This window comes from Pelecanus crispus, chromosome 19, assembly GCF_030463565.1.
Source record: "Pelecanus crispus isolate bPelCri1 chromosome 19, bPelCri1.pri, whole genome shotgun sequence".
Lineage (NCBI taxonomy): Eukaryota > Metazoa > Chordata > Aves > Pelecaniformes > Pelecanidae > Pelecanus > Pelecanus crispus.
In genome coordinates this window covers 5,985,879-6,005,964 of record NC_134661.1, presented here as the reverse complement: position 1 = coordinate 6,005,964, position 20,086 = coordinate 5,985,879, and the positions used below count along the sequence as shown (strand labels likewise).

The window sequence follows — 20,086 nt, the reverse complement described above, 5'->3', positions numbered from 1 at the left end:
GTTCCCCAAAACATTTGCTTGAGACCTGCATCTTTAGAGCCCTGTCAGTGTGAAGGTAGTGCAATTTTACAGGCTAGTGTAGTTGCAGCTAAACAGGCTCTGGTGATGTTTCTGGGTTGTTAAAAAAATGGTTCTCTGTTAACACTGTGTGTATGGAAGGAATAATGCCTCCATGCTAGAACTGCAGGTGTTTCTTAGTAAAAATATTTGGTTACTGTATAAAGTATAAAAATATTTGGCTTTCTAGGCTTTCACTTTTTATGTATTTGGTTGATTCACTATCTAACCATAATAAGCTGCATACTGTGCTGTGTGAATAATGTGTGAAAGCACTTGCAGGAACATGAAATCCCACCTAAACTGTAGCTGTTGCTCTGTCTCTGGACCTAACCGCGGAACAGAAGCATGCTGTAGTTTTTCGTTTGAAGCTGGTACAGGTGTCGCCTTCAGCTCAGTTGCAAACAGTGAGGAGAGCCAACTGATGTGGCCTGCGGTTCCTGGGTAATGTCTTCAAAAGTGCTTATGTGACAGGTGTTTAAATTCCACTGACTGTTAATGGGATTTTGGTGCCTCAGTCAGTGATTCCCAAACTGCGGTTGGCATACCTCTGGTGCAACTCTTGGTAACAGTATTTGTGTTCATTACTGTGTTTAGCTAGAAGTTTGAAAGAGGGCCATCATAGTCTATAAGAAACATGGGAGATTGCTGGAGGTCTGCAGCCAAAAATGTTTGGGAATCTCTGGTCTAAGTCACTTAAGCACTCTTTGAAAATATTACCCTTTTTCTGGGAGAACTCTTGCTTCTGTTTAGTTGAAGCAATGGAGATGAGGACAGTTGCTGATGTTACTAAAAATAAAATACAATCATAATCACTAAACTTTGATATCCCAATTAAAAATGTTCTCTGTAATTGCAAGCATTTATTTGGTCTGTATTAATTTACAAATGTGTAAATTGGCTTGCTAAAATAAAGGAGTGCACTCTTGAAAGAAAATGTTTGTCCTTTTAGCACAGGCTTGGTAACCAGTTGCTGTATGTAAAAGCTAGTTACTAGCATGAAATATTCTGCAATTTGCTGCTCTTTATGTTCACTTCCTGTGTTTTTCCTGTTATTTACCTAAGATACAGCTGAATACTTGTAAAAAATTATGATAACCTTAAGAATTGCAGATGTTCAGGTATTAGAAACTTTTTGGAAACAGAGTCCCTCAATATGTGTTGTTTGTGTGTGTAAAATAATTTGTTCATCCATCCTTAAGCCTGCGGAAGTTCTTACTTCTCTCACTGAAACGATGTGCGCAGCTGTGTGCAAGCACTTCCTGAAACTCAGCTAAGGGAGAAGGCTCTTGAGCAGAAGTGATAAGCAACTGGACACAGGAATATACCTTGTCGTCTTGCAGTGTTAACTGTTGCTTTGTTTAAACCATGCACTTGTTCATTTAGAGTCTTGTCTGAGGGACAGAAATGCATTAGTGTGCTTGCCTGGTCATGCACAAATTTTCACACTGTGCTGGGCAGCAACAGGAGAGTATATACCTGAGATGACTTTCCTTCCACCTACCAAATATTGCATACATTAGTTTCAAGCGTGCTTAGAGGTTTTTTCACAAATAGGACATGATTTTTCAAGTGGTAAGAGTACTAGCAAGTCAGTGCTAGCTTGAGCCGTATGCCTAAACAGCTTTAGGATTGCTAACTTTGTGGAAGTCACTTGGCATTAATGCATTGATGCAAGATTCCGCTTTACCTGCTAAGATTGCATAAAAATATTGCACACTAATCCTTCAAGGAAATGATTCAGAATTTAATTCTTACCAATTAGTTCCATGTTAGTGTAACAGATAATTAGTTTTTGCTCAAGCCTCCATTTTTATAAACTTAGTAAAAACAAATACCATCTCTTTTTTTTGCTTGAGTTGTAGATGGATTAAATGATTCATAATAGCATGGTGTTTGCTTTTTCCCCTTGCACTGCCATAAATTGTCATCTTTTCTGTCACTTTATGGAAATGACGACTTTCAGAAGATGGCTTGGGGAGCAAGCTCTGCTGATACAACCTGTGATTTGCAATTTTTCTAGTGTCAGCTGAAGGCAGTGCAGGGACATGGTGGGAACCTACCCTCTGGAGGGAGGGAGGGAGCTGGGGTATGAGTTTACAGTTAAACTGTCCTCTCTGTAGCATTAGCCAGTGGCTGTGCCTCCAAATCTGAGCCTTTCCCCAGTAAATGCAAAGTTGCTTATCTGCTACTGGAAAGAGGAACACACAAGTTTGAATTACTTAATATTACACAGGGTGGGGAGTTGCACAAACAGATGCTACTGATAAGGTAACAGTCTGGTTTTGTATTGCTGCAGCTTGTGTATCCATACAGTCTAGGTCCGGAGCCCCTGATCTTCATAAACGTGATCGTGATCATCTAGGAAGCCATTACTTTGCTGTTCTGATACAGCTTGGTTTTTCCTACACACAGGATCCTGTATAGTTTTCTTTTTAAGATATGCTGATTAAGCCTTCCTAAAAGCAGGTGGGGAATTACAGTAGCACTCCAAAGGTATAACAAAACTGCAAAAGCAAGATGGCTGGAGATTGTGATACGCTAGTAAGGCAAGGGGACTTTGACGGCCCCTCTCTGTGGACGCCAGTTAACTGACAAAGAGTGGTGAACAACAAAGCTTTTTCAGTTGGTGTTTATAGACTCAGCCCAATCATACAGCTGCTTTAAACTGCACGCAGTTTGAACATATAATGCGTCGACTAGAGAGCTGCTGAATGGAGAAGCCTACAGAAGAGCATCTGGGTGGTTTTACTTACCTTAATCTTGAGCACCTGTTGTTATTGGACATGTATGAAATGATGAAACACAGAATCCCTGCTGTCTAGCTGGCACCTTCTTTAAACACTTTGAGCAGCTTTCATTGCTGAGACACAAATTAAAATGTAGTTGAATAAATAAGGGTAAGAGAGGAGAACTACTGTCAAAGAAGATTGATAGTTTTGAGTCCTGTATACCTTCTAGTCTACCCAGACTGTATCAGAGTGTGGAGAAAGGGCTCATGTGGAGCTGAGTATATGCTATAATATATGTCAAGCAAAGTAGGTCACTTCTAATTGAGTTTAGACTCAATGAAGTATGATATGGAGCTAGAAGATCTAAGCCCAGATGTCCTGGGAAATTTTTGTAGAAAGGCTGGAGCTAGTGACCTATCTCCTTTAGCTGGAGGTCAGTTCTATAATCAGGCAGATTAACAGGATAAGTACTTCAGCTAGGAACAGCATGTCTGGAGCAAGTGGTATCTGAAAAATGTCCAAGATCAAGTAAATCGGAACTAATTCAACCAGAATACGAGAAATTGGTGAAAGGCTGAAACCTGGGGGGAGCTTAGTTTTCTGTCAAACACAGCTGTCTTCAGGGAGATGGCACACTACAATAGTAGCATACTTAATGAGAGAGCTTGGGAAACAAGGCATTAAGAAAATACTATATGACTGGGGATGCTTCTAGCCCTTCTCTGAATAGCTCAGTATTTTGCAGTCTGCAAAATAACTTGTTGCTCGGTGTCATAACTGAGTCTGTGCAATGCCTCAGTGGTTGACAACGTCTTCTGACCAGCTCAGGTCTGTTGGACATAACTTAAAAGTTCTCTTTTCCCCACATGATACTGGTTCCTTCTTTTACCTTCAAGCATGTGATATGGGGGTGAAAAAAGCCTCTGGCCTAGGAATATCCCCATCTCTCTTCAGGGACCCCCATTTTCCTAGCATATGGAGAATATAATGAAGTAGAGGAGAAGAGAGTCATCCTTTATTTGGATAAAGGAATGAGAGAAAGAGGTGCCACTACTGAATAGATTTTTTTTTTTCATCTACAAGTAGAAGACAACCTTTCTAGTGTGTAAAAGTGCTATTGTTTGACTCCTAAGTAGGAAGACACTTATTTTGTTATTCCTGTACTGCTACAGTCACTAATACTTTCAGGTACTGAAGCTAGCTCTGTTTTTGCAGAACACAGTTACTACCTAGAACTTACCTCCTTAATGTAGTTGCTAAGACTACAAGCAGGGAAGAAGCAGTCCCAGGCTGCAGTTTTTACTACTGGGATTTGGTGCCAATCCAATGCTAGTTTCTTGTGAAGCATGCAACCCAAAATGCTCTCAATGCTGCTGTGTCCTCTCTGCTAGGCAGTAGTCCTCCTGTCTTCTATTTCTGGTAATCTTTTGTACATTGACTAAATCCAAAGCAGAGAATCTCTCTTTCCCTCTTCTCCAGCTTTCCCTCTCCAGTTCAGAAAAGGGCATGCCCTGATGGACTAGGGCACTCCTGATATATGAACGTCATCAGGCAGAGAAGGGACTTGGGGTACCAATTTGTAATTCAAATTGGATAATTACTCAACACAAAATTGAGCACCCTAACTGTCAAGCTTTTGTCTGTAAGTTATTACCATTTTAGAAAAAACCTGCAGGTGTTTTGACCTTCCCTTGGGAGCTGGACCTGTTATTATCGCTTAGACATTCTCTGAGCAAATCTACTGTGTTGGGACCCTCTGGAGACTTGGAAAGACCTTTGGCTTTCATGATCCAAGGCAGTAGTAGTTTCATGTGCTCTAATAAGGAATTTTCAGACCCAAGAGCAAAGGAGTCTAATGAGGTTTTGGCTCCAGTTATGCTGTTATTTAATAGGTAAGATGTGAATACTGGTTTTGGACATTTTCTGTGAATGTATTTCCGGGGCGGGGGGGGGGAAGGGGGGGATTGCCTTGGAAATAACCTGCCCACCTCAAAGAGGTTCTGCAGAATTAGTCATTGTGGAAAATGTCTTGACAAACACAGACCTTGCTGATAAGTGCCATGTGATGGATGTGTTCTGAATGCTGGGTAAATACTTGAAAGGCAGCCCCAAACAAGAGGAGTTTTCTAGGCTGGGATACTTCTTGAATTGCAATGGGTACTATTTCTGTTTTGTTCAGAGTGCTAAACTACATCTGTCTTTTCTAAAAGAAACGTTTGTTTTTGTGGTCCTTTGTAGGCGTAACCTGACAAAGTTATCCCTGATATTCAGCCATATGCTGGCAGAACTCAAAGGTATTTTCCCAAGTGGCCTTTTCCAGGGAGACACATTCCGGATCACCAAGGCAGATGCTGCAGAATTTTGGAGAAAGGCTTTTGGTGAAAAGTAAGTTTCTAACTGTGCTTAAAAATAGAGATGTGGGAAGAAGTTGCACACAGCACTGTGTATTTCTAAAAATTCTGTTTTGCGGTTCAGAAAGGTCAGGTTAAAATGAACGATGGGGGAGACCTACTAGTCATTTGATCCGCTGTCTGGGTGAGGTACAGGATCTTCCTACGCTATATTTCACAGTTCTTTGTCCTGTCTTGTTTTAAATGTGTCATGATTGGTCTTTCCCTAGCAGACTTGTATTGGCACTGAGTTTCCCTCAGTTATTCAGTTTAAAGTTTCCTCTCCTTAATTTAATTCCTTAACTTGTAAGTAAGCTCCACGAACTATGCAAAAGTCTCCTTTCTTCCTCCAAAGGTTACTATGACCCCAATATTAGTTGTCCTTCAGCTAAGCCATTATATTAAATTCTTTTCATCTTCCCTCCAATTAGTCTTTCCAATCACTTAGTCACCTTTCTTCTGGCTTCTCTGAACTTTTGTCAGTTTGCATAATGGCTTTGCTAAGATAGAATGAAGGAGAAAGTGAAGTGCAATGTATATTTGTGTGTAAACAGTTGAAATGCCAGTTCTAATTTTTGTATCTAATCAAATGCTGACTAAATGAACTGTAGAGGTGTCCACAGCAACATTTGAGGATTAAAATTAATGGAATTGGGTACTGCTTTCTAACTAAGGTAACTAAGGTACTTCACATAAAGAGTTTAATTAGTAGCTGTCAGAACAAAAAGCAGTAATATATTTACTCATGAATAACATAGTTGTCTGAAGCTAGGCATGTTCTTTCTATGTTTCTATTTTGCTTGATATTTTAAAAGAAGGAAAATTTTCCTTTGAACAGGAGCCTCTGTTTTGGCTTCTGATTATCTTACTTCTCCAGTTAATACCTCTTCAGAGAATTGCTTGCAGCAGCTTTTTTGTTTTTTTCAGCTGTCTAGACTTCTACTAAAAGACTTACGGTTAACTCCTCTACCAGCTGCAACATTATGGTATTCTTATCGAGTGATGGTGTTGTATACAACCCAGGGTGCATACAAGCATTGACATGATAGGGCTGCAGAAAAAGGCAAAGGAGAAAGCAAAGCTGGACTTCAGATTCCAAAATTCTGCATATGCAGAGAAAATGGTCTAAAGTGCATTTAGCTGCTAATTTCCTGTGGTACCAAGAAATCCTGTGCTTGAATAACATAAATAAGTATCTTGTGTCTAGTTTTGATATTCCTCTCTTCCATTATCATGAGGTGCATAGTCACAAAAAAAATGTATAAGGTGTGTACACGGTGGTGGTCTTCAGACATATCACATTTACAGATGGCTTGGTTTCCCCCAGGACTATCGTTCCTTGGAAAAGCTTCCGTCAGGCCTTGCATGAAGTGCATCCAATCAGTTCAGGGCTGGAAGCCATGGCCCTGAAGTCAACGATTGACTTGACGTGCAATGACTACATTTCAGTATTTGAATTTGATATCTTCACACGACTTTTTCAGGTAAGAATTGAGGAATGTTAATTACTTGAGATGTGTCTCAGTGCTTCAGGTTAGACTCTTTTCCCTGGACAAACTATATTTTACACACTAAAATGACAATTATTTGTGTTGTAAGGGATTTGTTCTTCTTGCCATTCATCCGCGAAACAGCTCTAGTAATACTTAGGACCCTATATTGCTGTAAAAGTGTGTGATACTTCTGGTTGTAGAAGAAAAAATTGTCTAAATATATACTGCAACTGTAAGGCACATTCAGTATCCTCCCATGAATCAGTTTTTCCCTTTCAAAGGTCACTTTTAGACTGAAGTTTTGACACAACTTCTATAAGCCAGGAAATGTGAAGCTTAGTTTATCAGTCTCTTCTCCTTGTCCTTTTCTTTCTCATCAGATTTATTTGCCATAGTGGGGGGTGTGTTCAAGATGGAGCACAAGCATGGAAATTTGTGCTTCCTGGCTTTTGAAGTGACATAGACAGAATGTTGTGGACATGTCTGTGTTCTGTGCACAAGAATATCTATATTACTGAAGTGATATTAATAGTAGGTGAAATTCTAACCCATAGTCTTTAATAGTGCTAAACTCAAAAACACAGCTTCTGATGGTGCAATTGGGTATTTACAAGAACGAACGCTTACTTCTTTGGCTCTAACTTGCCTTTTCCCATGTGATAGGGTGGGTTGTAATTAAGATATGTCTAGATGAAAAATTCCCATGTTCAGTGTTGCAATGTAGCTGATCTCATTCAGTACTTTTTCCAACTGTAGTACATAAAGAGCAAGTTAAGAGTTGCTGCAGTTTCCAGGAGATGCAAAGCTCTTAGGGAAAGCTAATACCTTCCTTTAGGCAAGCTGAGAAATTTGGAAAAATTCTATGAGATTTAGACACCCAAGCCCTTCTCAGGATTGAGAGCTTTCTAACTGTTTTTATAATTTTTTGTGCATCATTTTAAGGAATATTTAACATGTATGTGCTGGTTTATTTATTCAAATCTTAGACTAGCCAGTAATCCTTGCCACACCCAAGTGAGGTTAGGTGGTTAAGGAATAGTCACAAGCACCTTACACACAGTGAAACTGAGACAGAGAGGGGAGGTCACCTTCCTGCGGCCATATAGGAAGTTGGTGTTAGAGATCAGACTAGTCACGGTTTCTGGTCCTGTGCGTAATCTTATTAAACTCCTGTCTCTACTCCTATCTCAGGGGTGAGTCATTTTCTCTGCAGAAGCAGCACAATTTGGTAGCTATTCTTGAGCTGTCTTTTTGTGACCTCAGTAACTTCTCCCTTGGCATTTCTTAAAGGAGTTTTGATTAAGGTCTGCCTTAGGTGATGTTTTTATCACTGACAAGAGAGAAGCTCAAATGCTAAGGCTGCTGCATGAGAATGGAGGTTTATAGTTCCTCTACTGGATTTATGGTGGGGTAAGAAACCTGCTGCTTTAACTGAAGAAGTGATCCCTTTGATTAAGGAATATTAAATGTGTTGATACCTTTTAGAAGTGCATGGTTAATATAATTCTTTGTTGTTTCTATAGCCATGGTCCTCTTTGCTCAGGAACTGGAATAGCCTAGCGGTGACTCATCCTGGTTATATGGCATTCCTAACATATGATGAGGTGAAGGCCCGGCTTCAGAAATTCATTCACAAACCTGGCAGGTTAGTGCTTGGCAGCGGTGGCTTTTTTGATCGTACTTGCTAACATTGCTGATTACTGCGCTGACTGAGGAGATTGGTTTTCTTTTGTCTTTGTCCTCCTTCCTCAGAAATTTAAACTGTGAAAAACCCTAGCTTGCCCTGTATTTAGAGATTATCCTCTGTGAGGTAGCTTACCTCCTGCCCACACCCACAATGGTCACAACAGCTCCCTCTGGCATGAGCAGAAAGCAGAGGCAGACACTCCCAGAGTGAGCCTAAATGGTGGGCTGTTGACGACCGTGAATAAGGGAATGCATCTATAGGTCCCATAACTTTTTGGTGAATATGCATAAAACTAGGAGAGCTGAGTGGATTGCAGCCCTCAGAAGCAGCGTGTACGTTTGAAGCCAACTTCAGACAGACAAGGCAGTGACCATTGTTTGTGCTGGCAGAAAGCAGCATGGTAGGCAGAGTAGGCGGCAAGGTAAGGCTGCAGGCTCAGTGGACTACACATGCTTCTGCGGGGGCTGTTGACCTGAGTAGTTTTGGGCTACCCTACCTGGGTAGAACTTGGCCCAATGCAACAGGGCTAACAGATTTCTCTTTATGCATTTCTGGAGGTTGTTACTATACTGTTAGTTCTGTGCCAGTTTTAAAAATGGAAACCTTCTATAGTCTGTTTGTTGGTTTTGTTGTTTGTTGGGTTTTTTTAAAGTTAATTTGAAACAAATTATTTTAAGGATGCTAACTTTTCTTGCTCTGGATTCTGGGTTTGATTTCACCTGGAGGCCAGTGCTTGGATGCTTTTCTCACTTTGTATCAGATTGCAAGGTTCTCCTTTGATCTGCCTGGGGGTAAATTGAGGAAAGCTGGTATTAATCATCAGGTTATTCCTACTAGTTTTTATTTGCTGTCTTGAGATAGCCAGACAAAGGCTGCCTACTTGACATTTAATCTTTCCTGTCTGTTCTAGTCCAAACTGAAGTTTCTTTTCCTTTGTGTTTTTTTAGTTACATTTTCCGATTGAGTTGTACACGACTCGGTCAGTGGGCCATTGGCTATGTCACTGCAGATGGGAACATTCTTCAGACAATCCCCCACAACAAACCTCTTTTTCAAGCACTGATTGATGGCTTCAGGGAAGGCTTGTAAGTAACTTTATCAAAATTAAGGTTTTTGCCCTTTTTCACTGTGAGTTTGTTTTATAAATCTTAGTCCTGTGGTGAGGTCTTAAAGTCAGTTGAACATCACACATTATCTACTTTGCAGGAGAGGCAGCATGTTGCAGAGGTCAAGCAATCACTATTGACATCACTGAGCCCCTTTCGGACATCTTTCAGCTCTTCCTTTTTATTTAGACCTTGATTCAGCAAAACAGTTCAATCATGTGAACAGTCCCATTGATGTCAGTGGAATAATTCATATACGTAACTGTTTTGGCACTCAAGAATACTCAGCTATATTTTGCACTGGAGAGCTGTACTATCCTTTGCAATAGCAGACAATAAGTGTGTGTCAGTGTTTCCCTTGTCATAGATTCTTTTCCAGTCGAGTCCTTAATTTGAGCCACTGCAACTGATATTATGGCATTAGTTTTCTTACTCTGGATATTACAGTCATCACTATAGGATGATTTAAGAAGAGTACTCTGGGACCATAGTATCCTGTTTAAAATAAAAATTGGTGTCAGGAAGAAAAACAAGCTTCTTTTTATTTTTAAGAATGACGTTTGATTTTTGTCTGATAGTAAAATTCTTCCAGACCTTCATTTGAATTCAGAATACCTTGAATTCACACCCCTCGCTTCTCACCCTCATTCTTTCTTTCCTCTGCCATCCCCAAAAGAAACCTTATACGTGTGTTCATCTCTGTGTGTGTGTGTGTATGCATGTGTGTATATGCACATATAGAGAGAGATATCTTTTTTTTTCCCCCAACTGCTTACAGTTATTTATTTCCCGATGGCCGGAATCAGAATCCTGACTTGACTGGCTTGTGTGAGCCCACACCTCAGGACCACATTAAAGTTACACAGGTGAGCAAAGTATTCTATCCCATCAAACTCACTTGCTTTCTTCCTAATTTCTAGCCTCCTTAGCTGTTTATACAATTCTGTCATACTTGGTATCCCCAAGAGTTGTTTTTAAGGCTGATGTGTTGTATTTTACAGGAGTTGCAGAAATCTTTGAATGGTAGGAATAGGCAGATGAGATTGCAAAGGCTAGGTAAAGCTTTATGCAGGGCTGACAGATTTTAAGACTTTTTTTTTTTTTTTTTTAGAATGTTCTGCCAAATAGTCCTTCTTTTGTGCCATCCAGCATGTCTTGAGCCCTGCTTTACTAGGCTGTTCTTGGGACACCTCAATGAAAACCTGGGGTAACTTGAAGTCCACTTGTTTCAGAGCTTGACAGGTGTATCTAGTACATAAAATTGTAGCGAAATCTTTGCAGACTTCTGTTCTCCTTTGCACTGTGTTCTTGTGTTTGGAATTTATTTATTCCTGCAAATCTTGTTTTGGGTTTCTTGTAGCTGTGACTAATCATGCTTGTTATTTTACAGTATCAACCATGTCTGTCTATCTTTCCCTAAGGAACAATACGAATTGTATTGCGAGATGGGCTCCACGTTTCAGCTGTGTAAAATATGTGCTGAAAATGACAAGGATGTGAAGATTGAACCATGCGGCCATCTGATGTGCACGTCCTGTCTCACTGCGTGGCAGGTGAGGCATGGCCTCTTGTTAATCTCTCTGAGTGAAGCTAGTTGCTCTTTTACAGAAGCGGTATATTCTCTTCTCAAAACTGTTCGGTTTCCTTCAGGTATGGAGGTAAGATAGCATAACTTAAGACATAAGCTCATAGTTCAGTAATACCAGTGCGTCAGTGCCAGCTCCACCAGTGCAGGGAGGAGCTGGTTAGATGCCTGATCTCTTAATCTAGGAATAGGCAAAGAGTGTGAGGACTTGCCAAAAAGCTGGTTTTCTACTTCAGAGAGAAAATACTCTGTATTTGTAGCGCAGTTTGCCTTTCTGTCTTCCTCTCAGTTGAAAGGTACCTGCCAAAAAGCAGGTTTAAATCTCTTTGTATATTAACTATATGTTTAATTTCTGCATCATAGTGGCTCTTGTAACAGATCTCTTCTCTTCCCTGAAGGAATCAGAAGGCCAGGGTTGTCCTTTTTGCCGCTGTGAAATCAAAGGCACGGAGCCAATTGTAGTAGACCCATTTGACCCCAGAGGAGGAGGAGGATTATTACGGCAAGGGGCAGAAGGAACTCCCTCACCCAATTATGATGATGATGACGACGACAGAGCTGATGATTCCCTCTTCATGATGAAAGAACTTGCTGGTACCAAAGTAAGGTCACCAGAGTGTGTGCTAGTAGATGTGGCAGTATGTGCAAAGACTGCACGTTCTCCATCAGTTTTCTGTGGTCTTAGTTAATTGTGCATGTGAGGATTGTCAGACCTTGTAACAGGAAAGATTTTACTCAGTATGGAAAATGGGGATTTAGGTACAGTTTTGTCAGTTCAGTTCAAACTGTCAGTTCTATTAAGCAATGGTGATCACACTTTGAAATCTTTGATCTTTTGTGTGTTGCCTTGAAAGAATCCTTAGAAGGGTAAAAAGGCTGGCCTGACCTATCAGAATGTAAGATCTAGGTTTATAACACTTTTCTGCGTGCTTAGCAACGCTGCTTTTGATTTATTAGCCATAGTTCACCCATATCAGCAAAAATTCATCTATTTTCCCCAGTGATGAATACAGCCAAACAGATATAGTCTTCCCAAGGTCCTGATGACTAACTGAGTAGAGGGCAGGCTGTTTTGCTGAGGAAGTCAATTTGACTGTCAGCTTTTTATATGGTGTCTGATAAATTTGTATAATAAAGGTGTGGTAACTTTCTGCCATTAGTGCTACTTCCTTCCAGGAGATGTGCGCAAGACAGGCATTCTTTATGGATTCCTGCATGTTTTCTCCTGAAAGCGCGTTGCTGCTCCTGCACATCTGCACTTAGCACTGCTTTACTGCATAGGGAAGTGGGTTTGAATTTGGCTAATTTTTAATAGTTGAGTTCACTAAAATAAGTTGCCTTTCCTGGTCAGAAAGAATCCTCTACACTGGTTTACCTGTGGTCATATTTCTCTTTCACTGCCACCCTGTGAAATAGTGTACTAAACAGTAAACAGTGTTTCTGTAGGGAGTTTTTGTATACATAGCTTGGGGAAGCAAAGCAATTTCCTCAGTGTGACATCCTGTCTGGTTTGCAGTAGGCTAGTACTCTGTATTTGTTGGCATTAGTGAGTTCAAACCTGTGTAAAGCTTTTCAACGTTAGAAAGCACTAGCCTTGCTTGTAAAATAAGATTTATGAAAAAGAGAAGAACAGGCACTGTTCCAATTTGTTAGGTGGAAAAACAGCTTTCCAGGGACAAAAATAGAGTTTTTTTTGCAACTAGTGATTGCTGCAACAGCCATGACACTGTAGTCAAGGTAGTTTGCAGTGGTGCCTGCAGTGATAAATAGGATTTGCAGCAGATCATGCCCTCTTGTGTTGAAAAGAAAAGAAGCTTGCTTCTGCTCAGGGCCCAGTAAGGCTGGTTTGTTACACCAGCTGAGCAGCTTGTCTTTTATCGTGCCATTGCTAAGTGTGCATTTTTAGTTGTGTGCCATAGCTAAGCCCACTGGCGATCTTCAAGGCTTGCCGCAAGTCAAATGCTGTCGTGCTGTTGAAATTGCCTGCATTTACTGGTGTATGATTGTTACAGATATAGTAATTTGTTACCATTAGCAATATTGAAGCCAGTACAAGTCACAGAGCTTGAAAGCCTCTCTAGAGAAAAGGAGTTCTGCTGGATTTTGTCATTTGTTGATTTTCCCATTCTTTTCTTTTTCAGGTCGAGCGTCCTCCTTCTCCGTTCTCAGTAGCTCCACAGGCCACCCTTCCTCCCGTGCCACCGCGACTGGATCTTTTGCAGCAGCGAGTGTCCAATCCGCCTGGGGCTTCCAGTCCTGGGACCACTTCAAAGGTCAAACACACTGTTTGCCCTTTCAGCTATGATTTTGGTGGGGCAGGCAGGAAGAAGAGCGTTCTGGTGAACCTACATGTTCTCTGTGACATCCCTAAGTACTTTCACACAAGACTCCTTCTTCCTTTTCTGTAGTCCTGTTAGGCCACTTTCCTTCCGTTCTCTGCGAGAGCCTAGTCTGTCCTGAAAGCAAATGCTTCCTTCTGGAATCCATTGTAGGAGAGTCCCTTTTTGCTGTTTAAAGGGCCTGTCTTTCCTTCACATTCATCCATGCAATTGCTAGAAAGAAGCTGATCCGAAGCTGAAGTACTTGCTCATTTAGGGCGACTGGTGTCCTCCTGTTGAACTACCAAGTTATTGTTATTACCAGTATCTTCACTGGTTTTCAGCCTCAGCCGCTGCTGCCTACACCCTTCGGAGCCGCATTTATGAGCTTCTGTTTTGTTCTAGCTAGCAGGCTAGATGTGGGAAGGTGTCATATTCCTGTCCAAACTGTTCTTTTCTTCACAAATTTTTCCATTGAGCATTTTTTTCAGATAGAAGACTAAGGAAGGAATGAAATGTGTGTGACTGGGAGAGAGTAATCGGTTTTCTGATTGAGTAGCAGAAGGCAGTAATGTGGTCTCAGTGGCATTTGGTCATTGTCTGTTGAGATATGGCAGCGATTCTTCAGCTGATTTGGATGAAGTAATGAAATTATGCTTCAAAGTCTGGGCAGAAGATGATACCCTATTCTATGAATATTCATTGCTGACTGATGAATGTTAACTTGTATAAATAACCCACAATTGAATCTTTTTTTAAAATGATGGGTATCCTTTGTTTGGAATCCAATCTAATGCTGCTGTAAGCTTTTTTTTTTTCCTTCAAGAAAAATAATCTGGGTTGTATAGTGCCTAGCTGTAGCTGCACGTAGTTACTGTGTTACCTCTTCAAGCCTGTAGAGAAGGTGGCTCTGGAGGGTTAACTTATGGAGATGTGGAGAGTTATCTCCACATCCTTTGAGATTATTTCTTGTAAAAATAGAGAAAACAAAAACTTAAAACTCACCCTTCTGCCACCTGCCTCCCTCCTTTTTATGTTTTGTGGCTAGACTACCTTTGTTAAGCAATATTTTACATTCTTGTGCCTTCCAGGCTGCACCTGGTACTCTTCACAAGGATAAACCTTTGCCAATCCCACCCACGCTCAGAGATCTCCCGCCGCCACCGCCTCCAGACAGGCCACATTCCATTGGGACTGAAGGTCGACCTCAGAGACGTCCCCTGCCCTGCACGCCAGGAGACTGTCCTTCGAGAGACAAACCACCTCCTGTGCCCTCCAACCGTCAAGCGGATCTGTGGCCATCCAGGCCAATTCCAAAAGCCCCGTCTGTAGCTCTCAGCTCTGGTGACCCTTGGGCTGGGAGAGAACTGTCAAACAGACACTCACTTCCCTTTTCCTTGCCCTCTCAGATGGACTCCAGGGCTGACAGCCATCGGCTTGGGAGCACACTCAGCCTGGACAACCCAGTGGTGAGTAGGTGAAAGTAATTTGTGAAGAATTAAGTCTTCCAAGGTGCCCTCTTCTTATAGTTTATGTCTGAATAGGGCAATCTTGTGCCAAGGGAGAGATGGAAAGGAACTGGTGAATGCCAGGCAAGGGAGACTAATGAGAGGACTTCTTAGGGAAGTGCTTTCGAGCCTCTTGGGAGCAAGGCTGAAATCCCAGTTTGAGCAGTCATGAGCTACAATTTCATGATCACTGTTCACCTTTCAATTTCGTAAAACTGAGGATGTTTTGTATTGGGACTTGGTATGCTGAAAAAGTGTAATTTACTCTTCTCAGTTTTCAGTCCTGTAAAACCTGCACATGGTAGCTATGATAGTTTAACACAGTAAAATCTGAATTAAATTTGGATCTGTTACTCTTACCAATGTCATGATGTGTAACTTAGTAGTCCAACATATTGTTCTCTAAAAGAAATCCCAGTCAGATTTGCTTTCTTTGATTCCATTCCCCTAATTTTTCCTTTTAAAACCTCCAGCTTTCTAAAATTGAAAGCAAGTACCTTTATAGCCAGATTGGTTACGAAAATGACACTTGCACAGTTGTCATTCTGTCTCCATATGTGTGTGCTTGTCTGCACCCTTTTCTTCTTGTCCCCCATTAACGTTTTGGCCTTTTGGCCTATTTTGGCTGAATTTGCCAACGCCATTGGAGTCTCAAAAGATATGAAGTTCCTGCAGTTTTTGTGTAAACAGGCAGTTAGCTGCAGGAGAAGAACCTCGCTTGTGCCCTCACTGAGGGAAAACTGTCACAGACCTACTGGATTTCTAAGGTGTCAGTAAATGCTTTGGAATGATGAAGATGCTTCATTCCCCCAGAGGACACGTTGCATGACTGGCTGACAGCTTTGCAACTACAGTGGTATATGTGGTGTTCCTGATTCCTGGCTTGAAATTTTTTCTTTCAGAGCTTGAACAGTGGTCCGCCAACAACCCCAGAGTGTGAACACCCCAAAATTAAGCCCTCCTCGTCTGCCAATGCCATCTACTCCTTAGCTTCCAGGTCTGTTGTTTTCTAGCAAAAGTGCTCTTTTATAACTTACAGAATGGTAATCGTAATGCTCTCTCCATGCTGATGCCAGGGACAGAATTTGACACAACTCTGTCAGCTTTAGTTTCAGTCTCTGACAGATTCGAAATACACAGTCTAGAGAAAGTAGATTAAATCAGCATCCCAAAGATCTGTGGATATTGGTGGAAGTTACCCTTGGCTGTGTCAAGAGCAAACAGGCTACAGTTGCCATTAGCTCTTTCATGAATTCACTTCTGAGTTGGTCTTTATGTGAAGTAGGTGATGTACAATGTGTATGATATTGTCAACTTCCTTTTGCATAATGACCTTGTGCCAGTGTGACCTTGCAGCTGGGCTGCTGAGAATCCTGAAAGCCAGGTTATTTCTTTAGACAGAATCACTATAAGATGACGAGAGGAAATGGGCTTAAGCTGCGCCAGGGGAGGTTTAGGTTGGAAATTAGGAAAAATTTCTTTATGGAAAAGGTGGTCAAGAATTGGAACAGGCTGCGCAGAGAGGTGGTGGAGTCCCCATCCCTGGAAGTGTTCAAAAAACGGGTAGATGTGGCACTTGGGGACATGGTTTAGTCTAGTCTACCCTTGATTGGTTTAGAGTGGACTTGGTAGTGTAGGTTAATGGTTGGACTGGATGATCTTAAAGGTCTTCGCCAACCTAAACGATTCTATGATTCTATGACTGCTTGTTACGTCCGCTCTAGATTTTAAAGGCCGCTTTGATATTAATTAGACTTGGCGTAAATGTTTTTCTGATGTTTATATCTTGTTTCTTCTGCCTCCAGACCACTGCCTGTACCAAAACTGCCTCCTGGGGAACAGTCTGAAAGCGATGAAGACACTGAATACATGTCACCATCCTCTCTGCCTGTGGTGCCTCCAGATCCTGCTGTACAAAAACCAGAGATCAAAATGCCTTTGGAAATGACTCAGAGTTTACGGTGAGATTCTGTTTGTGTGTGCTGTGCTACTTCTTCACAGCTTTGGGAAAGCATATTTGTTTACTAGAGTGGAGATTTTCCTTGCTGAGTTTGCTGAATTCCCCCAGTGATATTCACCGGATTTAGACTAGCATAGCTAACTGTAAATGAAATGTGACTACTGCTCTTTTGCAGAACCCTTATACAGTATTAAAGGAGTCAGGTAACCACTCCCACCTCTTTCTGCCAGTGACCTTTTGAGAGCAGCAGCAATTGAAATTCAAAATTCTATTAAGAGGTTGTCTTCTGGTGGTATCAGTTAAATTCTTTTAAGCTGATGTGCTGTTTGCAATAGACATTACTAGAGCATTTTCTGGAACAAATATTCTCTCACAGAACAGTGGTGATTTCACTTTGAAGCAGGGATATGTGCAGAATCTCACTCACAGAGACTAGGTGGTGGTGGTTGACCACTGTCACTTGTCTGAAGGGAAATATGTGTTCTTTCCCTCAGAGTTTTAGACTGCAACCAGCAGACGGATGGCTGTATGTATGAAGCAATGTACAACATTCACTCCCAAGCAGCACCCTCTGCTTTTGAGACTGTCAACACTTCTGGTGAGTGGGTGTGCTAAAAAAGCAACTGAGAAACTGAGGTACAATAAATTGGTCCCAACAGCAGTTGGCTAAATTAAATGTTACTTGCTTTCACTGTTAAAATAGCTGGGATGTATGTGGAAACATCTGGGTCTGTGTACTGCAGACTGCATGTGGGGATGTTATTGAGAAGCCTGGTTGGAATGCACTGTAAAAATACTCAACAGTTATTAAAAAAATTGCTGTTTTGAAGGGTGGTTTGTTTTTTTTTTTTTCTGGGCAGCAGTTGTCAGCCTATATCTATGATAAGTATTTTTAATCTAATACTACCTTCTGGAAAGAGCTTCCATTGAATGTGGGGTTTTGGCAGCAAAACCTTCATTCTGTGTTCTGTCAATGTTTGTGGACTACAGGGGAGCAGAGTCTGCCTTGAGAGACAGAGGCTCTGTTCAGTCCCAGAGCTCAGAATGTGCCTCTTATTCTAGATGAAGGGGATCTGGCAGCAGCAACTGCCAGCAACGGCCCTGAAGAGTCAGAAAATGAAGATGATGGTTATGACATCCCCAAACCACCGCTACCGGTTGCTATTGCTCGTCGCACACTGTCTGATATCTCCAATGCCACAACAGCCTTCAGCCGAATGTCTTTGGAAAATGACCCTGTAACAGGTTAGCGAACACCCGTACTCTTCACATTGTGGTGGGTGCTTATGGCTTGCTATGCACATTTGAAACTTCTTTCACTGACTCACGGTTTGGTATGTAAGCTGTAAAATCAGGTTTACAAGACAGAATTACACTGGTTCTTAGGTGTTTGGCTTGGTTTACAACTTGGAATGCACTGCCTTGGTCATTTAATCACTGAGCTAGCAAATCACATTTAAATCACAGTTAGGAAAACCTTTCCTCAGCTTAAAGGATATTCCTTAAGCCACTGTTTCCTACAGGGCATGGCATACCTTTTGTACCAGGGCGTACCAGGGCATGAAACAGAACTTGAGAACATTGCTGCTTATCAGTGTTCCAAGTAAAAGATGACATGGCTGGCCTTGCGGAGCTTCTGTCTGGCTCAGTTTTGGCTGCGGTTGTTGCCAGCAGATGGCACAAGTGTACTGTTTGATGCTGTCAGTTCCTTTGAGCGGGGACCTAGTGGCTCAGCAAGGTCGGCTTTTTGTCCCTGGGGAGTAGAGGACATCTTGTCCTTCTGGCTGCAAGGCACATTCGCTGAGGGAAGAACCAAAGCCTCGTCTCTCCAAGTGCCTTTCTGAATAATGCTTGACTTATTCCCTACAACTGCCCAGCAGCTCTAAAGGAAGCTCTGAAACTCTTCCTTTTGGGGGGCTTTCAGCATGTCTGAACACCCTGGTGATTTGGCAGGTGAGAGGAGAGTTTCTTGTTCCTTCTGGAGGTAGACAGGAGGCAGAGCCTCCTGTCCCCAGGACCACTTGCCCCAGTGAGTCTTCTGTTCACCTGCTTCACCACTTCCCCTTCCCTGAGCTTACCCTTCTTCAGCACAGAGAAGAGTTTACTAGTGCAGAGAGGTTTATGAGCTTTTGCCACTCCTCCGTGCTCCCTGCCTCACTTTTTAAAGTCTGTCACTGTGTCTGTAGAATGTGACTGACAGGGATAAGAAGGGGCAGAGAGAGCTCACATCCTGGTCCCAGATGAAGTACAGAGCTTAATTACTGACCCTTCTTTGTTTCTGCAGCCCTGAAATAACAGTGCTGTTGTCCTGCTTTGTAGTGTTAGGAGATCTGCTAATGAAAAACGCTGTGGAAATGCTGATTGTTACTGCTCTGGGAAGCATGTGCAGTTTTCTGAAACACTGGGCATCGGCTATTGCTGAAGCCTGGTGTTAAGCAAACCTGACTAGTATGGGACACATTTTCGCAGATTTATGTTCTCATGCATTGTTCCCTACAGTTTAGTTTCTCAATCATTTACCAAAAAAAGCTGTGTTAGTAGTTGCCCTTTCAAATTGACCCATGGTCTCTGAAATTTGATCCAGTTCAAGCTGAAACAGCTATTTCAAAAGGCAATTTGGGGGGAGAGAAGTGGATAGTCCTCTTTCTCAAATGTACAAAAAGCTTTTTATGTGTAAGAAGCTTGTACTTTGAAGATTAGGGAGTTGAACTGCATTGTGGGTTGGTGAGGAAGCTTCAATGAATTTGTTTCCTGAAGAGCCTTCTCTATCTTAGTGCTTTTGGTGCAAGTTTTTCAGAAAGGCTCCACAATGACTGCGTCTTTTGTGACCAGCGTTGCAGTGCCCACTCTTAAAAAGAGATTATTTGGACATTCTTAGTCTTATGGATTTGGTCTGTTGTACACCAGTTCTACTGCTAGAAAAACTCATATCTTGAGAGCCTTGAGGAGTTTCTCCGGAAGACAGATAAAATTTTCTTTAAGGTGATGTCAAATATTCATGCAGAAAGGTTTCTTGTGATTTGCAAAGTAGGAAAACAATGCTTTCTGCAATGATAGAGGTTAGAACTCAAAAATTATCAGATGTTGGATTAACACATTAAGCAATGTGTTGGAGTGTTTGGTGTCATGTTTGGTTTATTGGCTGTTCTTTTTTTTTCCCCCAGGAACAGTGCATGATGTGGCTACTGGCAAGTAGCACATCTGAATGACTAAGAGAAAAGGCAGAACAGGCTGAGATTACTGATCTGCC

At 41.7% G+C, this 20,086-nt stretch overlaps 1 protein-coding gene across 3 annotated transcripts in view; it reads left to right on the top strand.

The window, feature by feature from the left end:
* CBL (Cbl proto-oncogene) overlaps positions 1 to 20,086 on the top strand; it is a 41,293-nt gene that overhangs the window by 19,525 nt on the left and 1,682 nt on the right. The window contains exons 3-16 of one of the 3 annotated variants that reach the window (XM_075723175.1): positions 5,028 to 5,174; positions 6,507 to 6,663; positions 8,196 to 8,317; positions 9,307 to 9,444; positions 10,244 to 10,331; positions 10,887 to 11,018; positions 11,449 to 11,652; positions 13,192 to 13,323; positions 14,460 to 14,837; positions 15,779 to 15,873; positions 16,682 to 16,766; positions 16,803 to 16,837; positions 17,331 to 17,434; positions 17,899 to 18,081. In XM_075723175.1, the coding sequence (XP_075579290.1) occupies positions 5,028 to 5,174; positions 6,507 to 6,663; positions 8,196 to 8,317; positions 9,307 to 9,444; positions 10,244 to 10,331; positions 10,887 to 11,018; positions 11,449 to 11,652; positions 13,192 to 13,323; positions 14,460 to 14,837; positions 15,779 to 15,873; positions 16,682 to 16,766; positions 16,803 to 16,837; positions 17,331 to 17,434; positions 17,899 to 18,081 (2,000 nt within the window). Of the gene's footprint in view, positions 1 to 4,654; positions 4,682 to 5,027; positions 5,175 to 6,506; positions 6,664 to 8,195; positions 8,318 to 9,306; positions 9,445 to 10,243; positions 10,332 to 10,886; positions 11,019 to 11,448; positions 11,653 to 13,191; positions 13,324 to 14,459; positions 14,838 to 15,778; positions 15,874 to 16,681; positions 16,838 to 17,330; positions 17,435 to 17,898; positions 18,082 to 20,086 lie in introns of those variants that run through there. The other 2 variants (XM_075723176.1, XM_075723174.1) reach the window with 2 other exon arrangements.